The 26,664-nt window shown below is 51.7% G+C and overlaps 1 protein-coding gene across 30 annotated transcripts in view; it reads right to left on the reverse strand.

Moving 5' to 3' along the window:
- LOC119956189 (sorbin and SH3 domain-containing protein 1-like) overlaps nucleotides 1–24,119 on the reverse strand; it is a 108,037-nt gene extending 83,918 nt beyond the window's left edge. For 14 of the 30 annotated variants that reach the window (XM_038783165.1, XM_038783166.1, XM_038783162.1 and 11 more), the window contains exons 1-9: nucleotides 24,093–24,119; nucleotides 22,619–22,779; nucleotides 16,697–16,760; nucleotides 15,343–15,417; nucleotides 13,368–13,430; nucleotides 7,261–7,323; nucleotides 5,436–5,483; nucleotides 3,739–3,868; nucleotides 1,528–1,642 (exon numbers count right to left, since the gene is read on the reverse strand). In XM_038783165.1, the coding sequence (XP_038639093.1) occupies nucleotides 1,528–1,642; nucleotides 3,739–3,868; nucleotides 5,436–5,483; nucleotides 7,261–7,323; nucleotides 13,368–13,430; nucleotides 15,343–15,417; nucleotides 16,697–16,760; nucleotides 22,619–22,693 (633 nt within the window). In that variant the 5' untranslated portion in view covers nucleotides 22,694–22,779; nucleotides 24,093–24,119. The remainder of the gene's footprint in view (nucleotides 1–1,527; nucleotides 1,643–3,738; nucleotides 3,869–5,435; nucleotides 5,484–7,260; nucleotides 7,324–13,367; nucleotides 13,431–15,342; nucleotides 15,418–16,696; nucleotides 16,761–22,618; nucleotides 22,780–24,092) is intronic. The other 16 variants (XM_038783168.1, XM_038783178.1, XM_038783174.1 and 13 more) reach the window with 6 other exon arrangements.
- Nucleotides 24,120–26,664: the final 2,545 nt, after the last annotated feature.

The raw sequence follows: 26,664 nt of genomic DNA on the forward strand, positions 1-26,664 counted from the left end.
CGCTCCAGCCTCACTTCCTGACGTGCACTGGGGGCGGCACCAACCCGCGCATGCGCGGTGGCCTTACTGAACCCTCCAGCCCCGACGCAGGGCTTCTGGGGCCGGATGCGCAAGAAAGTAGGCCCGGGGGGGGGTGGGGGGAGGGGGTGAAGAGGACGGCCCGCCAATCGGTGGGCCCCGATCACGGGCCAGACCCCATCCGAGGCGGAGACCCCCCGGGGACGGAGCCCCACCCCCCCACAGGCCGCCCTCCGACCTCAGAGTTCCTGCCGGCAGTGACCAGGTGTAGACGGCACCGGCGCTTGGCCCATTCGGCGGCCCCGACGCGTACAGCAGCCCATGACCAAACGCGCCGGCGCAAATGGCGCTGATTCGCCACACCTCGGAGAATCGCGATTCTCTGGCCTGGTGCGGGGCTGGGAGAATCACGCCCCCCCCCCCTGTTTTTTCCAGTCTGCTGGAATTTTTAGCCATCTTCCTTCTGCCTGAAATCGACAAACGGAAGATGGTGGACGTCTCACTGGCAGTTTTTGGATTGTCGATTTTTTTCCGATGGGCCCCGATTGAGAGAATTCCGTTCCCCCCCCCACCCTGTGCCGTGCCCCGTGCCAAAGCTGCTGGCCCCATCTCAAGACGCCAAAACCTTCCCGGCCCAGGTGAATGAACAATCTGGACTTGCACGAAAGGACAAATGACAGGCAGTAGGGATCTGTACAGACACGCCATGCTCATTGGGTGCCCGTAGACGGGTTTGTTGGCAAGTTTGGGGAGATTTCCTTCAGAATTTGACATTTGTGATAATAATGGTCATTTTTAAGTAATTTAAATGAAGAGTGGGGAGATCAAAATGACCACTCTGTTGGCAGGAACATTTTCAGGCATTCGATTGGCTGTTTTGAGACCGCCGCTGACCGTTCATTGGTGGTCTTTGTAAGCCAATGAAAATTAAGAGAAGTGTTTCACCTGATAGGTCTATCCACAGGAGGTTGTCACCTGATAGGTCTATCCACAGGAGGGTCTGGGAATTTTTATTTTGCAGTGTGTTCTGCCTTTATCTCTGATTTCCAGCATCCACAGTATTTTGCTTTTGTATCTCAATTTATGATTGGCTGAATGTGTGCCCCGATGACCAAAACTGACCAATCGGCGGGGTTCCTTTATGAAATGCAAATTGCTTATTGTCACGAGTAGGCTTCAAATGAAGTTACTGTGAAAAGTCCCCAGTCGCCACATTCCGGTGCCTGCTCGGGGAGGCTGGTACGGGAATTGAACCGTGCTGCTGGCCCGCCTTGGCCTGCTTTCAAAGCCAGCGATTTAGCCCTGTGCTAAACGGATGGATGGAGGTCGAGGACACTTTAGCCAATCAGGATCTCCCACCCCCATCCCGCCCCCGGCATTTCTTTCGCCCTCTAAACATGCAGACAACGAAGCGAGCTCGAAATTTGGCATCGGGTTAGACAGCGAAACAGGCGTTAGATATAAGCATCGAGATTCAGAGGCAGGGATCGGCCATGCTTGGCAAAGTACCGTTTTCTCGTGGGCAAGTACTGAAGATTTTCCTGGCTCATAATCAAAAATGCTTTTCGGTTCTGCGCGATATTGCCGCGTGTCCGCTTTCTTGTCGAGGGGTCCCCAGTCATTCCTGGAGAGGGGGGAGGGAGAAGAAAAAAAGTTCAACCGTAAACCCTTGCACACCATTTGGAGATGATCCTTGAAATTAGGACTTAACATCTCATAGCATTTACTGCACACAGACAGGCCATTCAGAACCCCTACTGCCTTGGGGTGTTTCACTATGTCGAGGGGCAGTCTCTGAAGGGCTGTGTTGTCGCTCGACATTTTATCCTCGTATCACTTCTTATAAAACCGTCAGCAAAAAGGTTGCATGCCATTCCAAGTATAAAAACGTCATTTGAAATGTACGAGTGAGGAAGAGCTAAATGTGGTTCTACAATTATGGGTGGAGCTCAGAACAAAGAACAATACAGCACAGGAACAGGCCCTTCGGCCCTCCAAGCCTGTACCAGTCATGCTACCACCCTTGGCCAAAACCCTCAGCATTTCCTTGTGTCATGCGAGTGTCCCTTTAAGAAAGGTTTCATCTTATCACATGGCTTCAGTGATGTCATGGGTGTGGGCGGAGCTGGGCTGTGGCTCTGGGAGTTTTTAACTTTTCCTTTGAGCTTTTGGACTGGTTTGAACTGCACAGGTTGAAAGACGTGTCTTTTTCTATCTTCATTTTAAAAGCTGTTTCCAGACTGCTTGGTAACTTCAAAGAGATAATTGCTTTCTGGGAGGAATTAAAACCGGCTGTTTGAAAAGGGGAACAGAGTATCACTAACAAGTCTTATATCAGTAAGAGTGCCCTGTGCTGGGCCACACCTTTGGAAAGTGGTTCCTGGTTTTACTTGGATTTTGTTATTGAATTGGAACAGTTAAGGGGGAAATCATTAAGCATTATACATAGATTCCTGTAGCTGTGTGGGGCCTTTATGTTTGTAATTGATAAAAATTCTTGCTGCGTGTGTTTATACAAATGTTAACTATATTCTTAGAATAAAGCTTATTTTTTTGATTAAAAGCGCCTAAGAAGTCTGTTGAATAACACCGGTAAGGCAGGCTCTTATGCTCATCCTAGCCAAATCACCAAACAGTTAGAGGTCAGGTGATCTCCATAATATACTTTGTAGTTTTCTAAACCCTGGCCATAACACTAGTGCCATATCCCTCTATACCCATCCTCTCCATGTATTTGTTGAGATGCCTTTTGAACATCGTTAATGTAATGCTTCCACAACCTCCCCTGGCAACATGTTCCAGGCACTCACCACCCTCTGTGTAAAAGACCAGCATCGCACATCTCCTCTAAACTTTGCCCCATGGACCTTAAACCTGTGCCCCCAGGTGACTCACCCCTCCACCCTGGGAAAGAGGGCCTGCCCATGTCTCTCATAATCTTGTAGACCTCTATCAGGTCACCCCCTCAACCTCCGTCGCTCTAATGAAAACAGTCCGAGTCTATTCAGCATAGCTAACACCCTCCAGACCAGACAACATCCTGGCAAACCTTAGATTTACAGACTTTAACAATGGACACACTTGCATTTGTATAGTGCCTTTCATTATATCAGGACAGAGTTTTACAGTCAGGCAATGAAGTATTCTTGAAGGGTTGTAAATGTGGGAAAAGGCATCTGGGTGGGAGAGGTCTGGAACTCTCTCCCACAAACGGGAATTGATGTTCCATCAATTGTTTATTTTAAATCTGAGGTAACTAAATTTTTGTTAAGCAAAGGATATTAAGGGATATGGGCCGAAGACAGGAGTTAGGCCATAAATCAGCTCATTGAATGGCAGGATAGGCTCGAGGGGCTGAATGGCCTACTACTGTTCCTAACCAATTTAAGCACTGCAGGATTGAATAAACAGCAACGCGACAAATCATCTGTTTTCGTGACGTTGGTTGAAGGATAAGCAATGGCCAGGCCACGAGAGAGGGCCTCTTCAAATAGGCCTCAGGCCTGCTCCATCTGCTCGAGAGGGCCAGCAGGTCCCTCAGTTGAAACGTCTCAATCGAAAGATAATACTTCAGACAATGCGGTACGTCTTCAGCGTTGCACCGGTGTCAGGCTAGCATTTGAACCCTTAATGTGCTGACTCAAGAGTGGAGAGTGCTGCCCAACCGAGCAGGGTCGGGGGGGGTCACGTAAAGATAGAAGCGACATTACAGACTCTTACCTTCCGGAGAGTGGTTTTAATGATGAAGACCGGGTAGGCAGAGGCAAGGTAGCTGATCTCCGCTCGACGAGCTCAGAGTCAATGGTGTCTCCTGCACTTTTGGAGCGAGGCACAAAAGTCTGACTTTTCACTGCGGAGGGTAGACGGAATCAGTTAGAGAAACAAGTCCAGCAGTAATTACCCCCTCAGCAGTAATTATCCCCTCAGCAGTAATTACCCCCTCAGCAGTAATTACCCCCTCTTAATAAGTTGTATCTCTGACCCGAGTTAACTGGTCTCAATGGTTAAGCTCACAAATGAGGACAGCCACACAGACTAAACTCTGCAGCATTCCACTGGAGCACATGCTCGATAAGATTGCATCGCACTTTAACAGAATTAGTTAGTCGAATGAGATAACTAATTTTGGACAATCACTGTAAATAAGGAGGTCATGGCTCCTCGAGGGAGGGCGAGAGAGAGACAGAGAGAGAGGTGGCTCTATTACAGAACTATGTTAATTTGACACAAATAAATAATCCTGGCCTGGCCGCATGGGACCACGGAATCATGGCACAGCAGGGAATCGGTGCCGAATGGAGACAAGGAAGTAAAACTAAAAGTTAATGGGAACCAGGGTGGCACGGTGGTTAGCACTGCTGCCTCAGAGTGCCAGGGACCCGGGTGTGATTCCAGTTTCGGGTGACTGTGTGGAGTCTGCACGTTCTCCCCGTGTTTGCGGGACTGTGGGACGAATCCGGAGCCCCCGGAGGAAACCCACGCAGACATGGGGAGAAAGCGCAGACTCCGCACAGACAGTCACCGACGGCCGGGATTGTGAACCCGGGTGCCTGGCGCTGTGAGGCAGCAGCGCTAACCACTGTGCCACCGAGCAAAATCGATTGGAGCCATTCAAGAAATTATAGTGATAGATGCGATTGGTTCAAATTGGCTAGATTGGCCGCTTCCAGCAAACCAATATGGTTATCTAAATCAATCAGAAAAGCCTCTCCCTTGATTTATTTTTGTCCGCAGCAGGCTCGATGCCTCCCTCACAGTTATCGGATCAATTCCACCTTAAATCGATTGAAACCCCGGGATTGGGTGGAACTGCAGTTTTGCAACTCCCCCAATGTCAGCTGCAAAAGCAAGTAACATTGGGCAGTGTTGTTCCCGGTTCTATCAGTTTGCCGATGGAGTGACCAAGTTAAAACAATCCCCTTGATGTGCAATAAACTAATTATAACCTTGTAATTATACGAAGGGATTATTTAGACCTGCCGTGATTTTACCAAATGGTGGGACATGCGCGAGGGGCTGAATGGCCTCACCCAGTTTTTCATAGAATTTACAGTGCAGAAGGAGGCCATTCAGCCCATCGAGTCTGCACCGGCTCTTGGAAAGAGCCCCCTACCCAAGCCCACACCCTCACCCTATCCCCATAACCCAGTAACCCCACCCAACACTAAGGGCAATTTTGGACACTAAGGGCAATTTATCATGGCCAATCCACCTAACCTGCACATCTTTGGACTCTGGGAGGAAACAGGAGCACCCGGAGGAAACCCATGCACACATGGGGAGAACGTGCAGACTCCACACAGACAGTGACCCAAGCCGGGAATCGAACCTGGGACCCTGGAGCTGTGAAGCAATTGTGCTAACCACTGTGCTACCGTGCTGCCCAACCTAGGTTTAGACAAAAAGGTGATACTCACTGTCTTCAGAGTAATGGTAACGTGGGGAATAATACTCCAAGTCTTCATCTACAAGGAAAGCACACGAGAGGAGAAGATCAACCTCACTAACATTCAATGTTTCACACATTCCCCGTCTAATTGGTGTCTCGATGCTCCATGGACCTCACTCCTTGCACTTAGCTTCAGGGTAACTTGCACTCGATTGGTAATCTGCGAAATGAGTGCAAATCGTCTGAACACGTGGCCTGATCTACAAAGCCGGACCTTTATGGGGTTGACCAATGTTGGACTAAACAGTCAGCTTGTGTTGGGAGTCTCCAGAAACTTCCAGAACGTGCCCTCCCAGAGCTGGAGCTTTCCCATCAAGCACCTCTTCGGGAAATTACCCATCTGGCCTTCTCTTGCCTACTTACGTCTGTGCTAGAATAAAGATTATTTATATTAAAGCCACAACCCTGAGGACCGCGGGGAAACAATTATCGATCTCCCCGTGGTGCTCGTGGAGTATGAGCTCCCCAGGTACGGAGCTCATTGAGATCTATACATTAAAGCCGGCCCAAACGGGGCCTAGAGTTGCCAGTTGTCCCAACTGGATTGTGGAGTCTTACTGAACCTGGGCCGACTATCGTACATTAGTTTAAATTAAATCCCTGTTCCCCTACCGCTGTCTTCCTCAGTTACTAACATTCTGTTGAATGGTTTTCAACAAATTTTCAGCTAAACTCAGCATTGAATGTATTCACATCCACTCTCATCCAGATCGCAACAACCTGCTGCGTAAAATGGCCCCCTCATCTCCCATCTGTTTTTTTCCCCCTTACATCTGTGTCACCAAAATCAAAGAAAAGTACAGTAAGAAGTCTTACAACACCAGGTTAGAGTCCAATAGGTTTGTTTCGAATCACTTGCTTTCGGAGCATCAGGTAAGATGAAGGAGCAGCGCTCCGAAAGTTAGTGATTTGAAACAAACCTGTTGGACTTTAACCTGGTGTTGTAAGACTTCTTACTGTGCTCACCCCAGTCCAACGCCGGCATCTCTACATCAAAAAAAAGTACAGCACAGGAACAGGCCCTTCGGCCCTCCAAGCCTGTGCCGACCATGCTACCCGTCTAAACTAAAACCTTCGCCACTTCCGGGGTCTGTAATGTTTGCTGTAATATTCTATAGTAGTGCGGAGGGACTTTAGAAGGGTTTCACAGGACGGCGCAACATCGAGGGCCGAAGGGCCTGTACTGCGCTGTAATGTTCTATGTTTTCTATTACCATCCTATTCATGTATTTGTCAAGACACCCCTTAAACGTCCCTATCGTCCCTGCTTCCACCACCTCCTCCGGCAGCGAGTTCCAGGGACGCTCTGTGTAAAAAGCTTCCCTCGCACATCTCCTCTAAACTTTGCCCCTCGCACCTTAAACCTATGTCCCCGAGTAATTGACTCTTCAATTACTTTTTCCCTGGGAAAAAGCTTCCGACTATCCACTCTGGGAGTACTGTCCTCTTGGTTAGCGACTCTCTTCGTCAGTGGAAACAGTCCCTCCCCATCCACTTCACCCCCCACGGTTTTGAACACCTCGATTAAATCTGCCCTCAAACTCCTCTACTCTTAGGAGAGCTCCCCTAGCTCCACCTGGCCTCTCCAGGTGACTGAAGCACCCCCCCCCCCCCCCCCACCCCCCTCACGGCCGAGAGCCACGTGGCATTGACACAAGAGCTGCTGATTACAAAGCAAAGGGAATGACAGAGGGAAGACTCCAGAGGCGCACGAGGCACACTGGACTGTATTAATAGAGGCATAGAGTGCAAGAGTAGGGAGGTTATGCAGGAAAACGGGGAGATAAAGATACCTTCGAGAATCTCTCTCTGAGCAACCTCTGAGAAGACATAGGTTGGGACATAAGTGATCTTTCCTACGGAAGAAACGGAAAGAAGGAACTAAGATGGATGATGAGAACAAGCAGCAGCAAAATGAAAAGAAGGAACAGTCGTCTGGCAAAGCCAAAATGAAATCGCACTGAAGGACGAGAGCGGAGAGTTGTTCTAAAGCTGGAGCCCTCACAGAAATACTTGGCCCACCCTCTCTCCCAAGGCCAAGGGGGTCTCCCCGGATTCAGCTCGACAGTGCTCCGGTGCAGCACCAAAGTGAGCACTCCACATGTGAGAGGCGGCTATTCGGCTGGCAGGGACCTCAGTCATGGGCGATCCTCCCCTCATTGTCCGCATACATACACATTCAAACAGGGGGTTGCAAACCAAACCCAGGCTTTCCTTTCCCAGGCCAGCGTCGGGGGTGTCAGGCACAGGGCGCCCCCCCCCCCCCCCCCCACCCCCCACCAAACCGCCCCGCCACCCCGCCCTTCCCCTGTGGCGCCGAAATCCATGAAACCACCAGTGGAGGCGCAAAATGATCCCGGAATATGGATTGGTAAATCAAGGTTGGTGTAAAACACACAATCTAACCTTATCCCGGTCTGATCTGATGGTTGAGAGCTTGCTATGATGAGAGGCATGGATAGTGTATCGCCAGAGACTTTTCCCTAGGGCGGAAATGGCTGTCAGGAGGGGACATCATTTTAAGGTGATTGGAGGAAGGTAGAGGGGGGATGTCAGAGGTCGGTTCTTTACACAGAGTGGTGGGTGTGTGGAATGCACTGCCAGCAGAGGTGGTGGAGTCAGAGTCATTAGGGTCATTCAAGCGACTCTTAGACAGGCACATGGACAGCAGTAAATTGAAGGGGTGTAGGTTAGGTTGATCTTCGATTAGGATAAATGGTTGGCACAACATTGTGGGCTGAAGGGCCTGTACTGTGCTGTACTGTTCTATTTGGGCTGAAGCTCATGTTTCCAAGCAGGGGAACTAATTCCGTCAAAACCTGGAGAATTAAAATGAAACGGGGAAGGGAAGGGAAGTTGGACACTTTTGAAACTTTCAAGCGGTTGTTGGATAGGCACATGGAGCACACCAGAATGACAGGGAGTGGTATAGCTTGATCTTGGTTTCAGACAATGCTCGGCACAACATCGAGGGCCGAAGGGCCTGTTCTGTGCTGTACTGTTCTATGTTTCTAAGTCACCGAGACCAACCCAGCCACTCACTCGCATGAATGGAACATGGTCCTCGCTAAGCTTCATTGCACGTTCCGAGAACTACAAAGCTAACAAAAAGCTTAACGTTGCTCCAAAGTATTTGGCCAACCTTATACAGCATAGCTTAGCATTCATAGACGCATAGAAAATAGAAGCAGGAGGAGGCCATTAGGCCCTTCGAGCCTGCTCCCCCATTCATTATCATCATGGCTGATCATCAAGTTCAATACCCTCATCCCGCCTTCCCCCCATATCTCTTACTCCCTTTAGCTCCAAGAGCTCCATCTAATTCCTTCTTGAAATTACACAATGTTTTGATAGATTTCATAGAATTTACAACGCAGAAGGACGCCATTCGGCCCATTGTGTCTGCACCGGCCCTTACAAAGAGCACCGTACTGAAGGCCTCGTATCTACCCATTCCCCGTAACCCAGTAACCCCCACTTAACATTTTTTGGACATTAAGGGCAATTTAGCATGGCCAATCCACCTAACCCACATATCATTAGACTGTGAGAGGAAACTGGAGCACCCGGAGGAAACCCAGGCACACACGGGGAGAACGTGCAGACTCTGCACAGACTGCACAGACAGCACAAGTGGATAGCACTGTGGCTTCACAGCGCCAGGGCCCCAGGTTCGATTCCCCGCTGGGTCACTGTGCGGTGTCTGCACGTCCTCCCCGTGTCTGCGTGGGTTTCCTCCGGGTGCTCCGGTTTCCTCCCACAGTACAAAGACGTGCAGGTTAGGTGGATTGGCCATGCTAAATTGCCCGTAGTGTCCTAAAAAGGTTAGGAGGGGTTATTGGGTTATGGGGATAGGGTGGAAGCGAGGGCTTAAGTGGGTCGGTGCAGACTTGACGGGCCGAATGGCCTCCTTCTGTACTGTATGTTCTATGTTCTGACAACGACCCAGCCGGAATCGAACCTGGGACCCTGGAGCCGTGAAGCAACTGTGCTAATCACTGTACTACCGTGCAGCCCATCTAACAATTTTGGACACTAAGGGCAATTTAGCATGGCCAATCCACCTAACCTGCACATCTTTGGACTGTGGGAGGAAACCGGAGCACCCGGAGGAAACCCACGCACACACGGGGAGGACGTGCAGACTCCACACTGATGGTAATCCGAGGCAGGAATTGAACCTGGGACCCTGGAGCCATGAGGCAGCAGTGCTAACTACAGTGCCCTCACAATGGCCTCAACTACTCTCTGTGGTAGTGAATTCCTCAGATTCACCACTCTCTGGGTGAAGAATTTCTCCTCACCTCAGTCCTAAAAGGTTTGCCCCTTATCCTCAAACTATAGTTCTGGACTGCCCCACCATCGGGAATATTCTTTCTGAATCTATCCTGTCTAATCCTGTTAGAATTTTATAAGTTTCTATGAGGTCCCCTCTATAAACTCCAATGAATATAATCCCAACTGACAGTCTCTCCTCCTATGACAGTCCCACCATCACAGGAATCAGCCTGGTAAACCTTCGCTGACCTCCCTCCATAGCAAGAACATCCTTCCTCAGATAAGGACACCAAAACAGCACATAATACTCCCGGTGTGTCCTCACCAATGCCCTATACAATTGCAGTAAGACATCCCTATTCCTATACTCAAATCCTCTCGCTATGTGGGCCAACCTTTGCCTTCTTTGCTGCCTGCTGTACCCGAGCACGGACTGATGCACCACGAGGACACCAAGGCCTCGCTGAGTATCCACCTCTCTCAATTTACACCCATTCAAGTTCCTCTGCCAACCTCGTACAGCAATACCTCTCAAGCAGAACCTCCACCAAGAGAGCTGGGATTTAAAGACGAATCGCATCCTGTGTAAATTGCTCCGCTGTGATACCACTGAGATACACCCATCTCTGTAGCTGCTTCCTGTCTATCTGGGAATGTGCGGTTAAAGTTATAGGGCGCGATTCTCCCAGACAGGGAGAAATCGTAAGGCTGGCGTCAAATCCGGGCGGGTTTGACGCCAGCCCCCCCCCCCCTCCCCGACCGGGAACCGATTCTGGTCCCTGGTCGGGGCTAGTATGCCGCGGCCGTGAACTCCTTAAGCCCGCTTGCCAGAGTTTGCGCCGGCTGACGCGTCACATGACGTCAGCCGCGCATGCGCGGATTGGAAGACTCCAACCCGCGCATGCGCGGATGACGTCATCGCGCATTTGCGCAAAACCCACGCATGCGCGGGCCGGGATGCCCCTCAGCCGCCCCGTGAAGTGATACAGCGGGGCGGCGGAAGGACAAAGAGTGCGCGGGAATCGGACCCGCTGCCCGCGATCGGTGCCCACCGAATGCGGGCCCATGGCACCGATTGGCACGGCAGTACCACGGCCGTGCCCAGGGTGCCATGGTTTTCAAAATCGGGACTTTACGGCCGTTTTTACGAACGGCCAGACCAGGTGTGTTTGGCATTCGTAAAAATGGCCGTAAAGGGCTTGGAATTCGGCCCATCGGCCAGCTGAGAATCGCTGCTGGCCGTAAAAAACGGCGGCAGCGATTCGTGTCGGGAGTTGGGCGTGGGGGGGGGGAGAATAGCGGGAGGGAGTCGGACTAGCGTGGCCGTAAAAATTTACGACCCCCGCTATTCTCCGCACCGTCGTGAGTGCGGAGAATTGCGCCCATATTTATTAATGATCGACGGGAGGAGGCTCAAGGGAGTGGGTGACTCAATGACAGGAAGATGAAGGAAATGTTTAAAAAAGTGAAAAAGGTCTCCAAAATCTGCGGAAGAAGCCAAATGGCTGCGTGGAAGAACCTTGCCAAACTGGTGGAACTTCAACAGCCTCCGAATTTCCCTTTGTCAATCGCGTAACGAATACGCCTCTGGGATTGGACCTGAACAGTGCAGAGAATGCGGAACACGACCGACAGCTATTGTCTCACTGAGAGGTCCACAGTCTTGTGTTTTCAAATTCAAAGTTGCCGAGGGTTAACGAAGTAACTATGTTCTGTGGCCATACCCCTGCAGAACAGATGTACCACTTTGGATACTGCTGAGGGGAATGAAACCTCGGGGGGAAAACAGCAACAGCCAAATTCGTTGCACCACGGGGTTGGTTCTGCTGCGGAGGGGAAGGGGTAAAGAGCGTGGGAATGCAAGAGGATTCAACTGTCAGGAGAATAGATAGGCGTTTCTGTGGCCGCAAACGAGACTCCAGGATGGTGTGTTGCCTCTCTGGTGCTCGCGTCAAGGATGTCTCGGATCGGTTACAGGGCATTCTGGAGGGGGAGGGTGAACAACCAGTGGCCGTGGTGCTCATCGGTACCAATGACATAACTAATAAAAAGGGATGAGGTCTTAAAATCAGAATTTAGGGAGTTGGGAAGCAATTTGAGAAGTTGGACCTCAATGGGAGTGATCTCAGGATTACCACCAGTGCCTCGTGCTAGTCAGAGTCGAAACAGCAGGATATATCGGATGAATACGTGAAGAGATGGTGCGAGGGGGAGGGTTTCAGATTCTTGGGGCATTGGAGGTGGGACCTGTACAAACTGGACGGGTTACACCTGGGCGGGACCGGGACTGATGTCCTCGGGGGAGTATTTTCCAAAGCGGTGTGGGGGGGGGGGGGGGGGTTAAATTAATATGGCCGGGGTGTGGGAGTCAGAGGAGGAGCCTTTTGTTTTTTTTTTGTTTTTTTTTTAATAAATTTAGAGTACCCAATTATTTTTCCCAATTAAGGGGCAATTTAGTGTGGCCAATCCACCTAGCCTGCACATCTTTGGGTTGTGGGGGGTGAAACCCACGCAGACACGGGGAGGATGTGCAAACTCCACACAGACAGTGACCCAGAGCCGGGATTCGAACCCAGGTCCTCAGCGCCGTAGGCCCAGGAGGAGTCTTTTGTAGGGTCAGCGCAGACTCGCTGTGCGAAATGGCCTCCTTCTGCACTGCAGGGATTCCAAGGATACGTATATCTCCCTATCCAAGAGCTATCTTCAGTATATCAACGACAGGGGTCAGGTTGCAGAAGGTACAGAGTGTGTGTTCCAGTCGGCCCTCTGACCCCATATTGAACAAGCACAGACTGAGGTTCAATTGCAAAGCCCTCCCCAGTTGATTGTTCTGCTGTCAGACACTGCCCCAGGTCGACATGTGGACAAGGTGTGGGGCGTACAGTGACCAGCGAGGCCAAACCCCACCAAGGTGAACAACTAACGTCCCGAGAGGAGGAGGAGACAATATCGGCCAATGAAGTGACCACACTCTTTCAAATCGGTGCGCGGGCAGATGGACCTTCATGGTGACGGACAGGTGAAGTGACCAATGGTGGAGGCAGGAAGTTGGGGGTGGGAGGTCATGTGACGAATACCTCCCAGGAAGGTGTCAAAATGGAGTCGGGAGCCTTTAGCTCGAACTGTAGAGGGAACTGTAAACAGTTGCCCTGCAGTTCGGGCTGCAAAATATAATCGTAAGCACAAGGTGGGCGCAGCGGGAAAGGAAATTCGTTGCCAGGCCCAGGTATCCCCAGAGTTTGAAAAAAAAAAAAATTGCTTATTGTCACAAGTAGGCTTCAAATGAAGTTACTGTGGAAAGCCCCTAGTCGCCACATTCCGGCACCTGTTCAGGACAGAATGTCGCCACATTCCGGTACATCTCGGGGGGTTGTAGCAGTCCCCCGGGGTGAAAGCCCACCTCACCGAGCAAGACATTACCGATTTACACTGGGGCACGTGAACTTGTTAGAATATTATCACAACACAGCTGTTAGATGCAAGGATAGGGAAGCATTTCGGCTCCCTCTGAAAGCAACTCAACCAAGTCCAAGGGAAGGAGGAGGGGCGGGGAGGGGGGGAACTTCAAAATGAAAAAAGGAATCTGTGGGGTAGACAGCACACCCCGTTGTGCCCCCGTTACCTTCAGACTTGGGGCTGGGCGTTGCCTCAGGAAACGTGTAGCTGGGTCGGTAAGGATTCTCGTCTGTGGCGGGGAGAAAAGCAGGTTGAAACTCTTGAAAAACAGACCTCTCCCTCCTTCCCCTGCCTCCCGATCAGGAGCAGGCTATTTGACTGCAGGAGGAATCACAGCCAAGTCCAATAGCCAGCAGCCGCCACTAGCATTGCTAGGAATTGCGAGCATTGCGAGGAACACTGGCTACCAGTACCCCCGTTACCATTTATTTTATTTTCCCTCCCCAATCCCAAATTTATTGGCTCCAACTCTGACTTACATAGAACATACAGTGCAGAAGGAGGCCATTCGGCCCATCGAGTCTGCACCGACCCACTTAAGCCCTCACGTTCCCCCCTATCCCCGTAACCCAACAACCCCTCCTAACCTATTTTGGACAATTTACCATGGCCAATCCACCTAACCTGCACGTCTTTGGATTGTGGGAGGAAACCGGAGCACCCGGAGGAAACCCACACAGACACGGGGAGAACGTGCAAACTCCGCACGGACAGTGACCCAAGCCGGGAATCGAACCTGGGACACTGACGCTGTGAAGCCACAGTGCTATCCACGTGTGCTACCGTGCTGACAATGTAACGTCGGGGTGATGTTACTGGAACCCCTAATCCCAAAGTCTGGACTAATAATCCAAAAATCCCATATCGACAGCTGGGGAACTGGAATTCAATTCATTAAATAAAATCGAGGGGGAAAAATCTCGTCTTCGGTGACTGGATTGTCCCTTCAGGGAAGGAGATCTGCCGTCCTTACCTGGTCCGGCCTACATGTGACACCAGACCCATGGCAATGTGGTTGACTCTTTAATGCCCTCCGAAATGGCCCGGCAAACCGCTCAGTTCAAGGGCAATTAAGGGATGGCCAACAAAGGTCTGCCTTTCCAACAATGCCCGCACCCATGAATGTGAAGCCCCAACCGTAGCTGCAGCGGCCTCAGGAAATCCAGGTACAAATATCTCACCCACACCAAATCTCCTCCCCAAACTCCTCGGCAGCTCCCGATTTTGACCGGTTTCTGTTTTTTACGGGCAGGGGTAATGGGTAAATATAGAAGGACCCAGAAACAACAGCACTGCAAAAGGCAATTCATCCCATCCAGTTCATGTTCCTCCTCTTCATAAACTGATCCCGTGGGTCCACCCACCTTCCACATCCCTGCTGATTCAGTCACCTATCCAAGATTGACCGAGTCGCCGCCTCAATCAACAAATACACTGAGGAAGCTCCTTACATAACCAGGCAAATGTTACTGCCGGATTTAACCATCTCCCATTCCTCCATTTCAATGGAGAGTTGGAGATTAGATGCGTAATCCCACGGGCAAACCTTGAACAAGCAAAGATCTGACAGCAAACCTTTAAACATTTAACATTAAACTGAAAAGCAACTTGGAACAATTGTGGGTTCAACAGATTTTAAACACTCAACAGCATCTCACACACACTCTCTCCCACACACACACTCACACACCCACGCAGCCAGACGTACCCACCCACGCAGCCAGACGTACCCACCCACGCAGCCAGACATACCCACCCAGACCCACGCAGCCACACGCACCCACCCACGCAGCCAGACGCACCCATGCACATTCATGCAGCCTCACAGATACAAGCATATGCACGAGCGCACGCAAGTATCTGCAGACACTCCCACACATGTAGACAGACACATGCATGCATGCATACACACGCATTGAGATGCACACACGCAGGCATGCCCGCAGACACTCCCACAAATTCAGACACACAAGCAGATGCGCACACACAGAGACACACACCCAGATGCGCACACACAGAGACACACACCCAGATGCGCACACACAGAGACACACACCCAGAGACACACACACACACACACACACACAGACACACACACACACACACAGAGGCACACACGCAGACCCACGCACGCGGGATACCTTGTCTTTTCTGCTGGCATTCAGGAAGTTCGGGAAAGCTGTATGTAGGGTGGTACGGATTTTCCTCAGGAGTGTCTGAGTGGAAAGATAGCAAAGCAAGAGACAAAAACAACAAGAGGAGAAAAAAATAATGCAGACTCAAAAGTGGGAAGACAAACCATAAGAAAGAATTCAACTTGAAAGGGGAGCAGAAATAAACCATTCTGCAAGGGAGGTGCAAGTACCTGAAGGAAGCTGTGACGAGAGCTTTGTCAAACCCAAAAGACAACAACGCACCAAATGCTATCCAGTGTAATCAACAACAGGCAGACTGTACAAATAGGCCCACAGAGTTTGGGGCCAGTCTGAGTACACACCCAGGGTCTCCGCCGCGTGGGGAGGGTCCCAGAGCGCTCCGAGCACATCACCGCCACGTGGGGAAGGGTCCCAGTGCACTCCGAGCGCATCTCCACCACATAGGGAGGGTCCCAGAGAGCTCCGAGGTTGAGTTCCAAGTTCTTGCTCCCGTTCCAGCCTCCCCGAACAGGCGCCGGAATGTGGTGACTAGGGGGCTTTTCACAGTAACTTCATTTGAAGCCTACTCGTGACAATAAGTGATTATTATTATTATTGTTGTACAAAGACCTTGCAGGAGAGGCGCTATCCCGGGAAACCTGCCTGTCGCTTTGTTTCAAATCCTGCGGGAGAGCGAGACGGCCACACATGGAGAAGCCACTCCCAACATCCTTCCCTGCCGCTAATTGAGGAACATTCTAACCCGTCTGTGAACTGTGGGTGCACATGGCACAGAGTCGCTTTGTGTCGAATTATGTAGCACTTACGGCACAGAAAGAGACCATTCAGGCCATCTGGTCAATGCTGCACATGTGACTCCTCCCATTCCCAACCACATCACCAGCTCAGCCATTTATTCCTTTCTCTGTTTGTTATGGACCCAGCCTCCCCTTCAATACACCTCTGCCTCAACACTCCCAGTGGAAGCAAGTTCCTCATTCTAATCGCCCCCTGGGCCAAGCCGTTTCACGAGCTCCCTGGTGGATTTATTACCTTATATCAATGAACTAGTTCTAGTCGTCCCCCACAAGTGGAAACATCCTCTCTCTGTCCACCCATATCTCCTAGAAAGATCTCTATCAGAAAGAGGCGGACCTCGACACCTGAAGGAGGGGTGCCTCTGACACGGGTCACCGCCCAGCTCATCGCTACCCTGCTGGAGGGAGGTAATAACTACACGAGTCGTTTCAAAGGGTCACAGAATGAGGGAGGGTGACTGCCCGATTCGGGGGCATTGGGAGCCGGGGAATCGAAAGCCCAACTCTCCCCCCCCCCCCCCCCCCCCGCAAGGCCACGTTACCTTTGCTGAGTTTGTGGATCTGTTTGAACATCGTCTTGTACCAGTCTTTCGGCCTCTCGACATTCTGCAAGTCGGAAGGAATAGAGAGGGGAAAATTAAATATGGTACCGAGTAAACTCCCCATTCCACAGCAGAGGGAGAGGGGCAGGGAGGGGGGAGGGGAGGGAGAGAGGGGCAGGAAAAGGGGAGGCGAGGGGGTGAGAGGGAGAGAGGGAGGGGGAGAGAGGGAGGGGGAGAGAGGGAGGGGGAGAGAGGGAGGGGGAGGGAGGGGAGAGGCAAGGAGGTGAGGGGGCGAGAGGGTGAGAGGGAGAGGCAGGGAGGAGAGAGAGGGAGGGAGGGGAGAGGGAGGGAGGGGAGAGGGAGGGAGGGGAGAGGGAGGGAGGGGAGAGGGAGGGAGAGGGAGGGAGAGGGAGGGAGGGGAGAGGGAGGGGAAAGGGAGGGAGGGGAGGGGAGGGGAGGGAGGGAGGGGAGAGGGAGGGAGGGAGGGAGGGGAGAGGGAGGGGAGAGGGAGGGAGGGAGGGGAGAGGGAGGGGAGAGGGAGGGAGGGAGGGAGGGGAGAGGGAGGGAGGGAAGAGGAAGGGGAGGGAGGGAAGAGGAAGGGGAGGGAGGGAGGGAGGGAAGAGGAAGGGGAGAGAGGGGGAGAGAGAGGAGAGAGGGAGAGGAAAGGAGAGGAGGGAGAGGAGAGGGAGTATAGAGGAGGGAGGAAAGAGGGGGAGAGGAGGGGAGAGAGGACAGGAGGGAGGGGAGGAGGGGAGGAGGGGAGAGAGGACAGAAGGGAGGGGAGAGAGGGAGAGAAAGAGGGAGAGAAAGAGGGAGGGGAGAGTGAGTGAGTGAGTGAGTGAGTGAGAGAGAGAGAGAGAGGGAAGGCCAGCTTTTTAATGTACAGAACCTACAATGACGTCATCACTATAATGACGGAGTAGCTCAGAAACCAATTCACTAATGAAGTCAAAGCTGCCAAATGCTATTCTCTAATAATTTTTCTCAACACCAGATGCGAGACATGTGGACCAACTGACCTTAATTTCAAGATGTGTGACAGCGATGGTGGAGTTGTGGAGCAATTTCTCTGTTTTGCCCAGCTACAATCCCACACGTCTGAGTGCCTGGATGCTACGGTTTTGGAAATCATTTAAAATTCATGTTTGGACATAAAAAGCCGTCGTGGGTAGAGCTTCGATAATGCCACAATTATAGCAGGAAAATATTGAGGCCGACAAGCAAGACTGAACAATGCATTATTCATCCCATGTTCCAATCACTCCTTGAATGCTGCAGCTGAATCCTGTGAGGGAGCCGTGCAGTTTTTTTTCTCCACTTTGTTCAAACCTTGTGTGGCTTCTTACTGGTTTCCACACATCGACGAAATACACTGCAATCACGCCTGGAGCAGGCACATGGAAAACATTTGACAGGCAGAGAGATTTGTGACACCACGTGGCCTGCTCGTGCAGATGCTGTTCTGGCTTTGAGACTGAACTTTGTCGATATAAAGGAATGCTCGTCAGACATAGTACATTAAAATCAGAGCAACCATGTGTGAAAATTGAAACAGCACGGTAGCAAAAGTGGATAGCACGGTGGCTTCACAGCGCCAGGGTCCCAGGTTCGATTCCCGGCTGGGTCACTGTCTGCACGTTCCCCCCGTGTCTGCGTGGGTTTCCTCCGGGTGCTCCGGTTTCCTCCCACAGTCCAAAGACGTGCAGGTTAGATGGATTGGCCGTGATAAATTGCCCTTAGTGTCCAAAAAGGATAGGAGGGGTTATTGGGTTCCGGGGATAGGGGGGGAAGTGAGGGCTTGAGTGGGTCGGTGCAGCCTCGATGGGCTGAATGGCCTCCTTCTGCACTGTATGTTCTGTGTTCTGTGTTCAAAATCCTTAGCAGAGAACTTTGAAAAGTACGAAACGCAGTTTTTACTGTTAACTGGAACTGTTTACTTCAAAGAATTAATGTTGTTAGCAAATGCTGGTTTAGCTCACATAGGGGCTGGTTTAGCTCACAAGGCTAAATCGCTGGCTTTTAAAGCAGATCAAGCAGGCCAGCAGCACGGTTCGATTCCCGTACCAGCCTCCCCGGACAGGCGCCGGAATGTGGCGACTAGGGGCTTTTCACAGTAACTTCATTGAAGCCTACTTGTGACAATAAGCGATTTTCATTTTCATTTCAAATGCTGGAAAATTTTGAAACAACTTTATTGAATGCTGCACAATTGTTAACCGCAGTTGGAAGTTTTGTCATGGAAGTTTGAAATGGTTATATCCAAGTGGAAGCAGAGGCATTTATATTAACAAAAATAGTCAGGTCCCTCTGATGTTGAGAAGCATATAAGCCACAGGAAGTAGGTTTTTAAAATATATTTAGAGTAGCCAATTCATTTTTTCCAATTAAGGGGCAATTTAACATGTTCAATCCACCTACCCTGCACATCTTTGGGTTGTGGGGGTGAAACTCACGCAAACACGAGGAGAATGTGCAAACTCCACACGGACTGTGACCCAGAGCCGGGATCGAACCTGGGACCTCGGCGCCATGAGACTGCAGTGTACTGCAGTCAGCCACCGTGCTGCCCTAGGAAGTAATTTTTTGATGAAACTAGAGACAATCAAATCACTATAAAAGGGAAAGAGAAGATCATCGATGAGACCGTCAATTTTTTTGGTGACACAATGATGGTGCAATTGCAGAGTAGAAGTGAATCTCTGAAGATGGTTGAATTATTTTGCATGCTTGAAGGCCATGACCCGCTGCAGTAAGGGGTTAATTGATTTCTACTGGGAAGACATAGACACATATCTTTTTGAAGTAGGAGTGAAACAATTCATTCGTTTCATCGATAATGATGAGCTCTGTGCTCAGATCACCAGGTGATTTGTACAGACCTGTACATGATGATTTGCAAGCAACGTTTCCAAATGTGGAAACCAATCTTGAAGATATTTTTAACAATACCGGTGACAAATGCTTCCGGTCAACTTCTTTCTCTGTATTATTCTTTGAATCAGAGAATTTACAGTGCAGAAGGAGACCATTCGGCCCATCGAGTCTGCACCGGCCCTTAGAAAGAGCACCCCACTTAGGCCCACACCTCCACCCTATCCCCGTAACCCAGTAACCCCACCCAACCGTTTTGTACACCAAGGGCAATTTATCACGGCCAATTCACCTAACCTGCACATCTTTGAACTGTGGGAGGAAACCGGAGCACCCGGAGGAAACCCACGCAGGTATTGAAATGAGTGGAAAAAGTATCCACGAAATTTGATGAGTAAGGAGCGTTTGACAAGTTCAGTAATACTGACAATTGAAAATGCATGCTGACAGGATTTTAACCAAGGTGACGTGATTGATGATGTTGTGGAGAAAATGTGCAGAAGAAAAGCCATCTAATTTGCCATGGATTGCAAACAACTGACGAAGCAAGCGAACGTAAAAAACCTGGCCTTCGAACGTCCTCCAGTCTTAATTCTGTTTTTCAAGAGGGAGCTGGTCTGAGATAAGGGCTGGTGGTCACATGCAGAGAGTAATAACCGGTGAGTAACCTCCATCCCCCTTTAGCGGCCTCCAGAAAGACATTTGGACAATTAAAGAACGGAATCCTGCCGGACAGTTGCCAGCAAAGCCACTGATGTAGACTTGAACTGGACACTGCAGATCATTACACTGGTCGTTTTCTGGCTAATTCAGTCCAGCACTGGCCTGTGCTGTGTTGCAGATATATAATCGGCTGATTTATCCATCCTGTTCCTCACCAGCTACTTCACGTTTGCTCGTCTCAAGACATACGGACCAGAAACATTGACCATCTCCATAGTCACGCTGACAACAGGCAGGATTGCAGTTCAATTTATCAATTACGGTCCACGCTTGTTGTTGTCATGGGTTAAAGGGCTCCACAGCGTTCGGTTAAGCTGCAATTTTGGGTTTCTGTGCCTTGCATTGTGAGAGGGTGGGCGGAGTCAGGAGGGCAGTGACATCATTGTGGGTGTGGCTTGACACCATTGAGGGCGGGGCTCAACATCATTGGGGGAGGGGCTGCAACATCACCAGGGGATGGAGGGGAAATGTGGGGCCCCTGCACAGAGACACAGCCGGGGCCCCAAAAAGTGCGTGTCCACCTCTGGGAGAGAGGGAGGGAGATCAGAGGGAGGGAGATCAGAGGAAGGGAGGAAGGCCAGAGGGAGGGAGTGGGGTCAGAGGGAGGGAGTGGGGTCAGAGGGAGGGAGTGGGGTCAGAGGGAGGGAGTGGGGTCAGAGGGAGGGAGTGGGGTCAGAGGGAGGGAGTGGGGTCAGAGGGAGGGAGGGAGATCAGAGGGAGGGAGGGAGATCAGAGGGAGGGAGGGAGATCAGAGGGAGGGAGGGAGATCAGAGGGAAGGAGGGAGATCAGAGGGAGGGAGGGAGATCAGAGGGAGGGAGGGAGATCAGAGGGAGGGAGATCAGAGGGAGGGAGGGAGATCAGAGGGAGGGAGGGAGATCAGAGGGAGGGAGGGAGATCAGAGGGAGGGAGGGAGATCAGAGGGAGGGAGGGAGATCAGAGGGAGGGAGGGAGATCAGAGGGAGGGAGATCAGAGGGAGGGAGATCAGAGGGAGGGAGGATCAGAGGGAGGGAGGGAGGATCAGAGGGAGGGAGGGAGGATCAGAGGGAGGGAGGGAGGATCAGAGGGAGGGAGGGAGGATCAGAGGGAGGGAGGGAGGATCAGAGGGAGGGAGGGAGATCAGAGGGAGGGAGGGAGATCAGAGGGAGGGAGGGAGATCAGAGGAAGGGAGGGAGATCAGAGGGAGGGAGGGAGATCAGAGGGAGGGAGGGAGATCAGAGGGAGGGAGGGAGATCAGAGGGAGGGAGGGAGATCAGAGGGAGGGAGGGAGATCAGAGGGAGGCAGGGAGATCAGAGGGAGGCAGGGAGATCAGAGGGAGGCAGGGAGATCAGAGGGAGATAAGAGGGAGAGAGGGAGATCAGAGGGAGGGAGGGAGTCAGAGGGAGGGAGGGAGATCAGAGGGCGGGAGGGAGGTCAGAGGGCGGGAGGGAGATCAGAGGGAAGGAGGGAGATCAGAGGGAAGGAGGGAGATCAGAGGGAAGGAGGGAGATCAGAGGGAAGGAGGGAGAGCAGAGGGGAGATTAAAGGGAGGGAGATCAGAGAGAGGGAGGGAGATCAGAGGGAGGGAGGGAGGGAGATCAGAGGGAGGGAGGGAGATCAGAGGGAGGGAGGGAGATCAGAGGGAGGGAGGGAGTCAGAGGGAGGGAGGGAGTCAGAGGGAGGGAGATCAGAGGGAAGGAGGGAGATCAGAGGGAAGGAGGGAGTCAGAGGGAGGCAGGGAGATCAGAGGGAGGGAGGGAGATTAAAGGGAGGGAGATCAGAGGGAGGGAGGGAGGGAGATCAGAGAGTGGGAGGGAGATCAGAGGGAAGGAGGGAGATTAAAGGGAGGGAGGGAGATCAGAGAGAGGGAGGTAGATTAGAGGGAGGGAGGGAGATCAGAGGGAGGGAGCGAGGGAGATTAGAGAGAGGGAGGAAGGCCAGGGAGAGGGAGATAGATTAGAGGGAGGGAGGGAGAACAGAGAGTTGGAGGGAGATCAGAGGGAAGGAGGGAGGGGCAGAGAGAGAGAGAGGAAGGAGGGCGAGGGAGATGGAGCCAGAGGGAGCAGAGGGAGGAAAGGGGGGGGGGGGGGGGGGGAGGGCAGAGGTGAGAGAGAGAGGGGAGGTGGGGGGGGGGAAGAGAGAGAAATTGGAGAGAGAGAGAGGCGAGAGGACAGAAGGGAGAGAGGAGAGGGGAGAGGGGAGAGAGAGAGAGATAGGGGAGAGAGAGGAGAGTGGAGGGAGAGAGAGGAGAGAGGATAGAGGGGAGAGAGGAGAGGGGAGAGCAAGCAGCATTACACCAGTTACCAAAGGAGTTAGCAACTCAGGTCGAACAGTCTGGGGCTATCTCACCTTGATACCGAGATCCTCAGGGGCCATGAAGGAAGACTGAGGGATCCGTGTGACTTTCTGGTACCTGCTCTCCATTGCCGGTGTTGTGAGATCGGGAGGAAGGATTCTTTCCGAAGCTGGGACCTCTGCTCTGTGATCAGTGAGTGTGTCTGGCACGGAATCTGGGAAGAAAATAAAGAGCTCAAAAATGTGCAGCGGCAGAAATACACCAAGTTTGCAGCAATGTTTAAACCATGTGGGCCACACAACTCCTATTTAGGAAGCAAGTTGAATCAATATTTAACCTCTGGGGTTAACCACAGTTTTGCCTGTGACAGTGAGCAGTGGCCTGTGTTTGCTGACTGGCTGTATCCTCCAGTGACTTGGGCAAGTTGGCAGCAGTGACAAATCGCAAAATCCTTTTTTAAAAAAAGAAATCTAATTCTGGTTCTTGGTGAACAGGCATCAAATCCAGTGCTGTGTTGTCGAGGAGAGGGGCTGGGTACAATTGTCACCCCACACTTCCTCGCCTGATCGCTCGCACTCCCTCCTCTCCATCATTCATGCACCCTATAATGTCAGTACCCCCGCTCTGCGTTCACTATGAGTATCCAGCACTTCACCAAGCACCTGGGAAGGTTCACTGAAGAAGGCACCTTCCAGGATTCTCACATTAGCTCACTGGGCTAAATCGCTGGCTTTTAAAGCAGACCCAGCAGCACGGTTCGATTCCCGTACCAGCCTCCCCGGACAGGCGCTGGAATGTGGCGACTAGGGGCTTTTCACAGTAACTTCATTGAAGCCTACTCGTGACAATAAGCGATTTTCATTTCATTTCATTTTCTTCTCAGACCGAGCTACATGGAGACTATTCAGCCCATCATGTGCCTGCTAGCTCTTGGGAGAGAGGGTCACCCTATTAGTCTCTCAGCCCTGCTTTTCCCCTGGGCCCAGTGGTCAACATAGCTGCCTCGCAGCGACAGGGGCCCGGGTTCAATTCCGGCCTCGGGTGGACTGCCTGTGTGGAGCCTGCACATTCTCCCCGTGTCTGTTTGGGTTTCCTCCGGGCTTCCCGGTTTCCTCCCACAGTCCAATCGGGTGGATTGGCCGTGCTGAATTGTCCCCCAGTGTCCAAAGGTGTGCAGGTTAGGCGGGGCTGGTCACGATCGACGTGTGGGGTTACGGTATTGGACGGGTGAGTGGGTCTAGTTAGGAAGCTCTTTCGCAGGGTTGGTGCCGACTCGATGGGCCGAATGGCCTCCTTCTGCGCTGGATGAATTCGGTGCGTGTGTGGCACCTAGCCAGCTGGTACAGCTGAGGAACGGGCAATGCAGGCAATGCCAGGGACACCCATACAACCTGGGAAAGGACAACATGCTGTCTTTCGTGCTGCTGCATCTTCATGTAACCTTGGCACTGATTGGCCTGTTGCAGAATAGAAGCTTATTTAAAACTAAACATACAAATGACCGCTAAACCGGGTAGCTGGACGTACCTGACAGGGTGTTCAAGCGCCTTTGTTGTTCTGGAAAGAGACAAAATATAAAAACAAAGTCAACCATGCATTCTCAGGCCGGGCACCCTAACTAACCCCAATGGGGTAGAGACAGTGCAGGCCCCGAAGGCTCCATACATCATCCCAATGTCCATTCTTCATCCTCGTTAGTGAGTGCCCTCAGGTTATCCGCCTGCAGAGGCATCGCCCCAGGGTCCCTTTATTGACGCTTGGGCTCCCTCACAGGCCTCACTGTGGTAGTATGACTAGGGGTATTACAGTACCTGGGAGTGGGAGCTGCCATTGGTGCAGAGGACTCGCTGCCCATTGGCCCAGGTATCGTGTGCCTCTTATCCCTATTGGCTAAGAGGAAGCTAGCTCCGCCTATGAGGCGGGGTATAAGAACCCATGTCCCCCGGCAGCCAGCCATTTTCCTGTACGTCTGCTGCCGGGCTCACGTCTTGCTAATTAAAGCCTTTCGTTTCGGACTTCACCTACGTTTCGTGTCCATTGATTGTGCATCACTCACCGATGTGCATCACTCACCGAAGAGCCAAGAGGGACTAGATGAGTCCTGCCCCTCTCCTCTCCACCACAGGAGCCAATTGCCTCATCTTTAGCACAGGCCCAGAGCTGCTGAAGCCCCGGGAGGATCTCGATTAACTGACCTTGGGGACACACGACAAGTTTTGTTACAGTGCACTGCTCCACTTCACCATTAGGAGGAGCTGTTTGTCCATTTTCTCTATCTGCACACTCCCAGGCCTGGTGTCCAAGGTATTGGTTCGAGTTCTGATCCAAATAAACTGGCAGAATGTGAGTGAGATGTGCAAACTGCTCTTTAAATAGAGGGCGGACGGTGTGTAAATTTTGTGACAACTGGTGATGGCTACAGTTCTGGCCTCCTTACTTCAGGAAGCCCCCCTCTCCCAGTGGCGGGAGATCCAGGAGACGATGGAATGACGCTCAAATTGATGGATTTCAGTGTTTTGACCCATAAAACGGGCGCCAGGGGTCGATCGTGCCCCTTTGACCTCTGAACCCCGAAGCTCCCAAATTCACTCACTAAACCTCGGCCCTCTCGGCACCCTTCTCTTTTCTCCAAGACGCTCGTTAAAACCTCCCTTTTCGACCAAGCTCTGGTCATTTGTCCCAACATCTCCTCCTCTGGCTTGCTGTCAGGGACGAGGAGCAGGAGAAGGCCGCTCAGCCCCTCGAGCCCTGCTCCGCCGTTCAGTGCGATCGTGGCTGATCTCACCCCGGCCTCATCGGCACCTTCCTGCCCTCTGCTCCCCATAACCCTTCAACCCGCTACGAATTAAAAACCTAACTATCTCCTCCTTAAATCTGCCTGGTGTTCCAGCGACCACTGAACTCTGGGGTAGAGAATTCCACAGGTTCATCACCCTTTGAGTGAGCCATGATGTGGAGATGCCGGCGTTGGACTGGGGTGAGCACAGTAAGAAGTCTTACAACACCAGGTTAAAGTCCAACAAACCTGTTGGACTTTAACCTGGTGTTGTAAGACTTCTTACTGTCCTTTGAGTGAGGTAATTCCTCCTCATTTCTGTTTCGAATCTGCCGCCCCTTGGCATAAAACTAAGGCCTCTCATTCTGGAATGTCCAACAAGGAGAAACATCCTCTCTACGTCTGCCCTGTCAATCCCCTTCAACATCTTATACATCTCAATGAAATCTCCCCTCATTCTTCTAAACTCCAGCGAGTATAGGCCTAAAGTGCTCAATTTCAAGGGCAGCACGGTAGCATGGTGGTTAGCATAAATGCTTCACAGCTCCAGGGTCCCAGGTTCGGTTCCCGGCTGGGTCATTGTCTGTGCGGAGTCTGCACGTCCTCCCCGTGTGTGCGTGGGTTTCCCCCGGGTGCTCCGGTTTCCTCCCACAGTCCAAAGATGTGCGGGTTAGGTGGATTGGCCGTGATAAATTGCCCGTAGTGTCCTTAAAAGTAAGGTTAAGGGGAGGGTTGTTGGGTTACGGGTATAGGGTGGATACGTGGGTTTGAGTAGGGTGATCATGGCTCGGCACAACATCGAGGGCCGAAGGGCCTGTTCTGTGCTGTACTGTTCTATGTTCTCTTTCATCAGACAAGTCCTTCCGTCCTGGAATCAATCTAGTGAAGCTTCCCTGATCCGCCTCCAATGCATTTACGCCCTTTCTCGGGTAAGGGGACCGATGCTTTACTTGCATTCCTGGGAAAAGCTTTAGGACACTTAGGGAAGAGGACACCCCTGGTCTCCAGCATTGCCATGAAAAGGTGGGAGGGGGGGGGGGGGGTTTGTATTTTTCGAAACACGGGAAATCCGTTCGGGCTATCCCAGAACGTACAAGTGAACGTCTGAAGCTTCAAAGTCGTTGTCGGAAATTTGTGAAGCTTTCAGGCGATTTAAACGCCTGGTATTGAAGCAAATCTCCACGCACACACCAGGAAGGGGGTCACGGCGCTGAAATGGCCCCCCTAAGTAAGGGATTGAGCAGAGGGTTGCCAACTCTGATTGGATCGATTCCTGGAGGTTGATCACATGAGATGCCGATTCTGGCTGTTCCCCTCCCCACC

The sequence above is a fragment of the Scyliorhinus canicula genome, chromosome 22, assembly GCF_902713615.1.
Source record: "Scyliorhinus canicula chromosome 22, sScyCan1.1, whole genome shotgun sequence".
Lineage (NCBI taxonomy): Eukaryota > Metazoa > Chordata > Chondrichthyes > Carcharhiniformes > Scyliorhinidae > Scyliorhinus > Scyliorhinus canicula.